At 35.2% G+C, this 10,579-nt stretch overlaps 3 protein-coding genes across 3 annotated transcripts; 1 reads left to right on the top strand and 2 right to left on the bottom strand.

Moving 5' to 3' along the window:
- Positions 1 to 17: 17 nt before the first annotated feature.
- On the bottom strand, positions 18 to 1,471 carry LOC116347485. Its single transcript, XM_031778079.1, has 3 exons — positions 1,303 to 1,471; positions 845 to 1,007; positions 18 to 730 (listed from the first exon to the last, which is right to left on the bottom strand). The coding sequence occupies exons 2-3, from the start codon at positions 895 to 897 to the stop codon at positions 106 to 108; spliced, it is 678 nt and encodes a 225-aa protein (XP_031633939.1). The 5' UTR covers positions 898 to 1,007; positions 1,303 to 1,471; the 3' UTR covers positions 18 to 105.
- Positions 1,472 to 1,893: 422 nt separating this feature from the next.
- Positions 1,894 to 3,154, bottom strand: LOC116347472. Its single transcript, XM_031778060.1, has 3 exons — positions 3,008 to 3,154; positions 2,522 to 2,950; positions 1,894 to 2,453 (listed from the first exon to the last, which is right to left on the bottom strand). Exons 1-2 carry the CDS (start codon positions 3,121 to 3,123, stop codon positions 2,602 to 2,604), a joined length of 465 nt encoding a protein of 154 aa, XP_031633920.1. The 5' UTR covers positions 3,124 to 3,154; the 3' UTR covers positions 1,894 to 2,453; positions 2,522 to 2,601.
- A 5,091-nt stretch (positions 3,155 to 8,245) lies between these two features.
- LOC116347478 (kelch-like protein 13) lies at positions 8,246 to 10,014 on the top strand. Its single transcript, XM_031778069.1, has 2 exons — positions 8,246 to 8,390; positions 8,519 to 10,014. Exon 2 carries the CDS (start codon positions 8,649 to 8,651, stop codon positions 9,987 to 9,989), a length of 1,341 nt encoding a protein of 446 aa, XP_031633929.1. The 5' UTR covers positions 8,246 to 8,390; positions 8,519 to 8,648; the 3' UTR covers positions 9,990 to 10,014.
- Positions 10,015 to 10,579: the final 565 nt, after the last annotated feature.

The raw sequence follows: 10,579 nt of genomic DNA, 5'->3' as shown, positions 1-10,579 counted from the left end.
AAAAATTCTGTGTAAATAAACAACTATTTAAAATACTTCAAAAACTGTTTGGAATTATGTGGCATTGTATGGAATTATATAGAATTTTTTGGAATTATCGGAGTACTAGATTGAATTATAAGAATTACGAAAGTGAAGTAGTTTGCCCCTTGGGGTCAAAGCTGACACTGATTGATGTTCATTCATACAATTATTCATTTCTAGGCAATGGATGACTCCATTTGTATCTGGATCTCCCGCTTGTATAATCGAATCGATGGTTGGCTGCACAGAATTTTGACAAGCCGTTGTCAGTATTTTTGTCGATGTTTCGATTGGATTATCACTGCCAATCCCGTTTCCATTCAGGCCATTTCCAGACGAAATAGTCGCTTGTGTCCCGTCGATTTCAGCGGTCAAAATTAGTTGGTTGCCAATCATTGCTTCGATCCACTCATTGACATTATTTAAATGGATGTTGTTGTCCACAAATTCGGAATGTTGGTGGAACGTTTCATTGTGAAGTACGCTTGCTTCAGATGCATTTATTTCATCATAAAATGGTGTTGAAAATGGTAATTTTTGTGGCCAATCGCCGAGTGCCTCTTGGTTTATTGTTGGTGCCATTTGATCAGTCTGCTGGCAGTTATTCCATCGATTTATTTCAGTCTCACCGCTTGCACAGTAACTTTGAAATGGAATCCCAATGGATTGCATCTCCCAGATAAATTGTTCGTACACTTGAGCGACTCTATGGAGATAACAATGAGAGCGACATCGAGCGTTTTGTTGATGTTTATTTATGAATTTGTGTGGAAAATCAATGAACATTATATCAAACCGCAAATAAGAATAGTTTACTTACAGAGCATTCGTTGTATGTAGAAAGTACTTCTCGAACTTCTCGTCAAATGCCATTCCGTTGTACGCGAAATCATGTTTCACCAATTGCAGCGCTATCTTCGTAGCAACTTGAGTGTTCGTCCAGTAGTTGGATAGATTCTGGTGCTAATTTCCAATCATTTTTCCTGAAAATATGCAGAAATTCAGGATAATCCATTAAATGTCGCTATTAAATCATTCCACGTCGATGTTGTGCCAACCAAAATCAAATTCTGTGTACAAACGCAATTAACGCAAATAGACTAATGTGTCGGTGTTGTGACTATTTTGTTCACTGTATGTTTTACCGTTATAAAGAAATGACCTCTATAGACCAATCGAACAAAATCTCTTCATCTCTCTCTCTTCTTCCAAATTCCCTTTGGCTTCCCGTGTTTTTTGTTCCCATGGCCAAAATTTAATGACCAACTGATTGCTTACCCAAATATGAGGTTATCCGTCTAGGTCTCTGGCGTTCTGGTTCTACGCGACAATATGTGATTGAATTTTACACTTTATGTTTATGACTGCGCAATTTGCAATGATGATTAATGGTTTAAATCTCTTGGATTTGATCAAATAAATTATATTTCCATCGTATATTTGTATAAAAAAATAAAATAACAAAACAGAGACAGAGTGTACACTGTACACAAAAGCTGATTTGTTGATACACAGAAATTACGTATCATTCATCAAACGCCAAACTGTGCTTTACTGTGCTCTACACTCAATGTTCAATCGAAGCGACTCTCCACATCGCGAATTAAGTACGGTTGAGTACGTGCGAGCGGTATTTTTAAATTTCTATCGTTCAATAACGATCGTATGCCCATGGTCGAGATGGCTTCCATGATATGTTTCTATTCCATGCTTAAAATCGTAGAATATATTCTCTGACCCCAGATTGAAATGAGAAATACAATCTGGAAAGACATTTGTATATTAATTTTATTATTTTAGAGAAAAAATCGTTTTTTTCTCTATAATTATCTTTCAACTGCTTATTTTCTACCATCACAATAAATAAATTTCATTTTGACAAAAATGCGTCATCACTTTCAATAGAATTTCTTTTGTTTCATACAATTTTTCAATTCAGATAAATAAAAAATATGAACGTGATGTTATCTGGTTACGTTTAAATTATCTCTAAACATTGTTCGATAGTAAATAGCTGCCCGTCGTCAAAAGTGTTTGGGTTTTGCTATGATTACAATGTTGATGCATCGAATGTATCGGGACAATGAGAGAAATGGTTTATATTTTGTGTTTACGCATATGATGTATTATTTGTGATCTTCTAGGTATATTAGTTTTGCATATGTAACATTCGAATTGTACTTTTTCGAAGTTTTGCTGAACGTCCTTTGTATCTCTTGAATCATAACCCTTGTAAGTTATCGGCGGACTGTTGCATTTTTGTTTCTCGGCAAGGTGTGTGATTTCATGGCTGACCGCAGGAGATCTGGGCATATTATCGTTCGGTCCAATTGGTTTCGCACCGTCAAAAATCGGCTGAATGGGTTTCACATCGGTACTGTTTGGCTTCTTTAAATCAATTGATAGTCTTGGATTAAGCCATGATAGTTCTGTTGAAATGAGAATGAAAAGGAGTTTGATCAATCAAAATCACACATATTTGAACGAAAGTCTTCACCAATAGTTGTTGACTTTGTAATGGGTTTCAATGCCAAATGTTGGTCAAATTTACGCTTTCTCCTTTTGACATTTATCCACTCATTTGTTGGCATTGTTTGTGTCATTCTCAAGACACATATCGATAGCAGTCGTTTCGTTGGGAGAATAAATAGCACTGATCGCTTTTGATTGACTCGACATTGTATCTGGTTCATTTGGTGTTCTTATTTTTGTCGTCGTTGTATTGATGGCTGTACTATTTTGTAATTGTTCTACCTTCACGGGATTTCCACTGTCGATTGCTTTGAAATATAATGCCGTCATAAATTCGTCGCCAAATGTATTGTCCAATACCGATAGGACATCGTTCGGGGGAAATTTTTCGATAAAACAGTAGGCATCTTCGAACAATACCGCTGACTGATGTTGATTGTACGCTCGGACGATTCTAAAAAGTAAAGGAATTAAAAAAAAATAATTCGGAATATATGGGAGATTTACTTACACTTCTTCGACTTTTCGTATGAACAAATCTTTGTAGTTTTCATCGTACGAAATGCCATTGATTTTAAAGTCACTTTTAACCAGAGTATTGCTCAGCGCTGCTGCCATCCACAGCATATTAAAATATCTTGCTGAGAATGCGTCGTCCGTTGCATGCGAACGTACGTAGCAGTTTATACATCACATACATTGTTCTCTTCACGATTATGTGACTCAAAACATTCAAACGATTGAATAGAGAACAATGCATGTATTGTTGTTCGCTGTGATGTATAAACTGCTACGTACCTTCGCATGCGACGGACGACGCATTCTCAGCAAGATATTTTAATATGCTCTGGATGGCAGCAGCGCTGAGCAATACTCTGCTTTTAAGTACTTTGAGCGTTGTTATTGTTGCGTTATAGATTATTATATGATAGTTTTTCACAATATCATTCCAACTCATATCCATTGCGCCTGAAAATATACATTAAATTAGTCTCTATGAAAATACATAAAATTGGACGTCTCTAAAAAATTTCTGCAATTTGGAAAAAACAAATACATAAATAAAAGTCAATTAATCTCATTGAGAGGCGGACCATTGGATCCTTTGCACTAAATTTCGCATGTATAGACTTGTATACGTCTGTGTATTTGATGTGGAAACTAGAATTGAACTGACCAAAATAGTTTTCCCAAATAGTTTTTTTACCCATTTTGTTCCATGGATTATGAACATTTTTCTCTTTCATCACGGTCTACACCGTACACGGTTGCCATAGCATTAATCCAGAGACTCACTCCGCAGATAAAAACAAACCAAATTCGGAGACAAAAAACATAACTTTGGTTTACTTTCGCACTGCCCATTCACAGACCACCAAATCAACACAGATGTATTTTATGCCGACTGATTCGGTGTTGTGCTCTTGTAATCGGAAAATTTGTTGTATTCACTATTGCTTCGAGTGTTCTGACTAAGCTGATAGAATAGCAAATGCAACAATTTCCCATTACACAGCATCAAATGTTCAAAATAGTTCTACTAGAAGTATTGTATCTGTCTGATTCAGCCCGACTAATTTTAATGCACAAATAGGCAATCCAATTTTTTTGCACGAATTTTATAATTATTATTAACGAACTGCAGAATATTTACTTCAATTTTCTTAAACAAGTCAATTCACACAAACAAAAACAACGGAACATTTACAGAGTGTACACAATAGTCGGTTTGTTGTTGCGCAAAAATACACAGAAATAAGGCAGCTTCACCTAAACGTCAAACAATGTGGTCTACATTCGATGTGACCATCGATTCAAACACTTGAGTACCCTTAAGTACGTTTATGCCATGATTTGGAATGAAACCTAGATATTTGATGCCAAATTTAACAAAACGGACCTCTAATGGCGCTCTGTGAACTCAATTATGATAGAAAAAACGTCTTTTTCAAAAACGTTTAACTATAAATGAATGGGATGCTGGCATTCCCAAAAATCGAACCACCTGAAATATAAGGTTTAATCCGAAATTTTTTTTCTTCAATTATGGCTCCGTGGAATATTCTTTTTTTCATAATCTGAAGAATCCTTCTAAGAAAATTGAAAAATTCTTGGAAAGAAGGGTTATAAATAGTACCAAATTATGATGCCATTGTGTTGATCTTCTCTGAATTATATGCAAAGAGTCATAACGAAGAACAGAAGAACGACAAGAACCAATTTGTGAGTCCCCGAATGCAGTTCATAGTTCACTACTTCTCTCTGAATTCCGCCCATTTTACAAGTTATAAGTATTTTTTTGGCAGTCTTGTGATCATCATTATTTTGAAAAAATCAGTTTAGTTTCAGTTGTTACAGTGAGCGAAGCAGTCTCGTTTTGAAAAGGAATTTTTTTTGAAATAATTTTTTTTATTCCGCTTGAATTCTCTCTTTACACTAATAAATATTAAAGAAGTTCTTTTTGTTGTATAAAGTGGACAGATTTGATCATAAAACTTTCCTTTTTACTACATTTCGATAGATCTTTCAAGGTAAGCATATTTTAAAGGAATCAATAAGATTTTCCATCCCAATTTGCCCGTTTAAACTATATTTCTCTATTTATTTTTTATCAGATTGCCTTTAACTGAAATCATTCAATAATCGTGTATTGTTAATAAAAACTTGTCAAAGCGCCTTTAAGTATGTCACCCGTTAACAAATACACGAGTAAAGTTTACTCAAAAATTGGCGCAAAACTGTATTTGACCAATGAGTTGGCCGATGTTCGTTTTGTTTTTAAGGCCAATGGACAATATGAACGCATCCCAGCACATAAACTACTATTGAAAAGCGTCAGCGATGTATTCGGCACAATGTTCAATGAAACGTGGAACGAAGAGGAGGAATTTGACATAGTTGATGCTTCGGCTGTCGAATTTAAAGAATTTCTGCAATTCTTCTACTTTGAACAAGTGAAATTGACCACAAAAAATGTTGCCAAAGTCATGTACCTTGGTGCTAAATACAATGTGGCTGGTTGCTTGGACGTATGCGAACAATTTTTGATCAATTCACTGAGCGATGAAAACCTTTTCCAGAATTATGAGCTCGGCATTTTTTTCAATCAACCTAATTTAAAGAAATATTGCGAAACCGTGATCACATTCGATACAAAGAACGTGCTGACATCAGAAAATTTCCTGTTGTGCGATCGTGGGGTGCTGAGTCACATATTGAAGATAGACTCATTGTCATATTCTGAAAGCGAATTGTTCGAGGCCTGCATGGAATGGACCAAAACTGCAGCAAATGAGGATAATTTAACAAAGGAAGATGTTAAAGCACAACTTGGCAATTTACTTTACGAAATTCGCATCAAATCGATGACACTGCAGCAATTTTCCACTCTCATTCCATTGTATGGCAGTTTAATCTCTGGAGACGAATACAAAGATATTTCTCAATCAACTGTGATGGCAGACTTTGAGCCAAAAATGTTCAGCAAAAATCGCCGAATTTCGCCTGAAAATTTTCAGTACAATGATGAAAAAAGGATTGAATGTGATCGTTTATTGTCATCAGGACTTGCAAATAATCCATATTATATCAAAAGTATTGAAAAGACCATATTTTCTGTCAATCAACCGATGATTTTGAGACAAATTGCATGTAGCAAAATATTTGAATATAAGTCAAATGATTACTACAATATGAAGGAACTGGCAACTGAAATAAAAATCGTTCAAGTCAATGAATCGGAATTCACAAATAGAAAATGGTTCCGAAGAGTAAACGAATGTGTTCTCTATGATGGAAACACGTATCTCAAATCTAAAGAACGTGCATACATAAATTTGCCGAAGCCAATCCTTGTGAGACCTGGTTTTATCTATAAAATTCAACTAAAACAAACACCACCATCAAACTGTTGCACGGGCTGCTTACTGAAGTCAGAAGTTCGAATGGACCCGAATATTACTGTACAGTTTCATCAAGACCCCATTGATGGGAACTCTAATCCAAGGGGAAATATTTTGGCACTTCAATTCTATCGAATTTAAGTGTCATTTCAATGTAATCCTATCTCACCTTCAATTGTAAAATGCCTATACAGAAAAGAAAGAGAAAGAATTATTGAAAGCACCGGTTTACTTTACAGATCTTTTCAACAGACTATAAATATAGCTATAAATGTGGATGTATCGAAAAGAGAAGATGGGAGCATTTGTTGGACGCTGGGATATTACCGCATGCAGATTGATGAGAGTAAATTATCCACGCCGTTTTTCCCTAGCGTAAAAAGAATTTTGCACTTTTTCTGTTGTCGATATACCCTACTTTAAATGATAATTCGATAATATTAAGTAAGAAGACAGTGTTCATCGAACACGTATAATTGTGAAAGGGACAGAAGTTTCTAGCTCAATATTTTGGCAGAATTGTCCATTCTTTCTAAATTTTCATTTTAAGTTGATTTATGTAAAAAAACGGAAAATAAATTATTTAATTTTTAGAACAGAAAACAAGAAATTATTATTACTTATATGAAATTTTGCAGAGCATCTTGATTTGCTGCTGCTCAGCATATAGCTGAGAGCTGAGAAATGCTGAACTCGTGCGGCTAATGCATACGAAACGGATGGCACGCACACATGCATTCTCCCCGTTTAAACGGTTATAAACAGTTGATTGGACGTTCAATTCAAAACTCAAAACTTAGTAACCAGTTGAGTTTGAAATTGTGTTGCGACCGACATATGAGAAGCTGCGAGAAAAACATCACGTCGCATCCCTCGTTATTTTGCTTACGTAAGTGAAAGCAAGAGATGAGATGCGACGTGCTGTTTTTGCTCTCAGTCTTTCATATATTCTGAAAGTGTACGTCTAACGCATACGAAACGGATGCACGATATATATTCCCCTTTCACTTCGTATGTTCGCTGGTATAGTGTGTAACCGTTGTACCGGCAATAGCGTCAACGGCAGCACATACGAAGCGAAAGGGGAATATGTATCGTGCATCAGTTTCGTATGCGTTAGCCGCACGAGCTCAGCATTTCTCAGCTCTCAGCTTTATGCTGAGCAGCAGCAAATCAGGATACTCTGAAATTTTGTCGATGAATTTTTTTGTCAAACATTGCATTAGACAGAAATTAAAATATGTGAACAAATATGACATTTGACTTTATTCGTTGCATCAATTTATTCACACATTGATTGGAATTGAAATCATCAAATGAAAGGACGATTCTTATCTTTCGCCTCTGTTTCTGTAAGTTTCTGTCTCGTGTAAGCCAATCCAATTCGTAAATCGGCACACATACAAATACATGCTTAACCAAATACACGAATAGCGAGCAGTACACAGATCACCGCCACGCATACTTCAGAGGTAAACGTCAACGACCAAAAGCACATTTTCTTATAAATTGAGCCATTGTCACCAAGCGTGTAAGCATAGTGCAACACAATTACCATTTTATCTAGTTTCTAGCGAAATAATTTCGTAAATATTTTACATATTATTAGCGTTCAGTATATAATAATCATCTTGAGTTCCAAACCACATTTTACACATTTTGGTACAGAGAATATCGAATCGGATAAACCAATATATTTGCTGTTCGGGTAGTAATCAGAGATTGAATTTGAAATGAACTATTCTCTAAAGTAAAGGAATTGTCTATCAAAGACTAGAACTAGACAAATTCATTTGATATCATATGTTTCATTTTTTCTATTTTCTTAGTATTATCGACTGAAATTTCGATTCCAACGAAACCTAACCTAAAACGGAACGAGTTTGGCCTCACTAATGATTATCTATCAAACAATAAAAAGAAGAAGTAGTGTGTGAATCATCATTTTTATGAATATTCATTGTCCTCTTTTTGTCACGAACTGGTTTGCAGGTATCTATAAGAATTTATTTCTTTGCAATTCAATAATTCCGCTACACTGACGAATGATTGAGACTACTGAATTATGAATAGATTGATATCCCCACTAAAATAAAATTGAATTATTTTTTTTTCTCTAGAAAAATCCATTTCAAACTGAACCTCAATCCAAGCATAGATCATCACAGAAGTCCGTGATCAGTCGAAACATTATCTATTTTGGAAGTGAGTATTTGTCACAAAAATATAGACCATGGACCATTCACCACTATGTCAATCATAAACAAAAACACGAGTAAAGTTTACTCGAAAATTGGCGAAGAACTGTATTTGGAAAGTGAATTGGCCGATGTTCGCTTTGTTTTTAAGTTGGCCGATGGACAATATGAACACATCCCGGCACATAAACTACTATTGAAAAGCGTCAGTGATGTATTTCGCACAATGTTCAATGAAACGTGGAAAGAAAAGGAGGAAGTCGACATTGTTGATGCTTCGGCCGTCGAATTTAAAGAATTTCTGCAATTCTTCTACTTTGAACAAGTGACCTTAACCACGAAAAATGTTGCCAAAGTCATGTACCTTGGAGATAAATACAATGTGGCTGGCTGCTTGGACGTATGCGAACAATTTTTGATCAATTCACAGAATGATGAAAACCTTTTCCAGAATTATGAGCTCGGCATTTTTTTCAATCAAACAAAATTGAAGAAATATTGCGAAACCGCAATCGCTTTCGATACAAAGAACGTGCTGACATCGGGAAATTTTATGGAGTGCGACCGTAAGGTGCTTAGTCACATTTTAAACATAGACTCATTGTCATGTTCTGAAAGCGAATTGTTCGAGGCCTGCATGGAATGGACCAAAACTGCAGCAAATGCAGACAATTTAACACGGGAAGCTGTTGAACAACAACTGGGCAATTTACTTTACGAAATTCGCTTCAAATCTATGAGTCCACAGCAGTTTGCTAATATCACTTCATTATATGGTAATTTATTCTCATCGGACGAATACAGAGACATTATTCAATCAACTTTGGTGCCAGACTTCGAACCAAACATGTTCAGCAATAAATTCAGAATACCACTTGAAAATCTTCAGTGGAATGAAAGGGAACAGATTACATGTGATCGTTTAATGGCATTCGAATTTTTAAAGAAGCCATACTACATCAAAAATATTGAAAAGACCATATTTTCCGTTAATCAACCGATGATGTTGAAGCAAATTACATGTAGCAAACTAAGCAAATATGAGTCGACTGAATACTATGTTATGGAGGAACTGGCAACTGAAATAAAAATCGTTCAAATCAATGAATCTGCTCCGTCCAACAAAGAACTGTTTCTTTATGATGCAAACACTCATCTGAAATCTAAGTCGACTTCACGCATAACTTTGACGAATCACATTCTCGTGAGACCTGGATTTATGTATGAAATACAACTGAAACAAGACCCACCACCAAACTGCTGCACTGGTAACGTTCTAAAATCGAAAGTTGAAATCAACTCGAATATCATTGTAAACTTTCATCAAGATCCCACCACTAAAGGATTCGATAAAAGAGGAACTATTAAAGAGCTTAAGTTTTATCGAATTTAGAATTAGATTAACAGTAAATTTAATGAACACACAAAAAATACATGTTTTTCTACTTCAAAATCATTATAATTTGACTTCATTTCGATTGTAAAAGCTTAAAATCACAAATAATTTTTTTGAAAACAAAGATTATTGTTTGTTAAGTTAAATCTTTAATTTATTTATTATTATTTAATTAAGTTAAATCTTTAATTATCTTATGAAGTAGTTTAAACTCTTTAAAATGTACAGAAACAAGTGGAAATTAAATCTAAATTAATCGACTCACGACTCATGCAAACAAGCCAATCAAACCTCCAATCAAGGCACTTCCAATCAAGCAGACCTCCAATCAAGGCACAGTGGGGTCCAGCAATCGCACCACCCGCAACTGCACCTTCGGTGGCAAGCCCTCCTGTTTTGAACGTTTTTTTCGTTTGATAAGCATATTTTTTATTATTATTGAATGCTTCCAGTGAGCGAGAAAATTCAATGAAATTATTCTCAAGTTGTGCGTTACACCGTTTTGAAATGTGTCCAAATCCTTTTTTCATCATTTGTTACTATAAGAAAAGACACACACACACACTTTTATATTGCAATTTTTCTCC

Source organism: Contarinia nasturtii, unplaced genomic scaffold, assembly GCF_009176525.2.
Source record: "Contarinia nasturtii isolate CC-2019 unplaced genomic scaffold, AAFC_CNas_1.1 Cnas_scaffold_1905, whole genome shotgun sequence".
Lineage (NCBI taxonomy): Eukaryota > Metazoa > Arthropoda > Insecta > Diptera > Cecidomyiidae > Contarinia > Contarinia nasturtii.
This window is presented reverse-complemented; position numbering and strand designations above follow the sequence as displayed.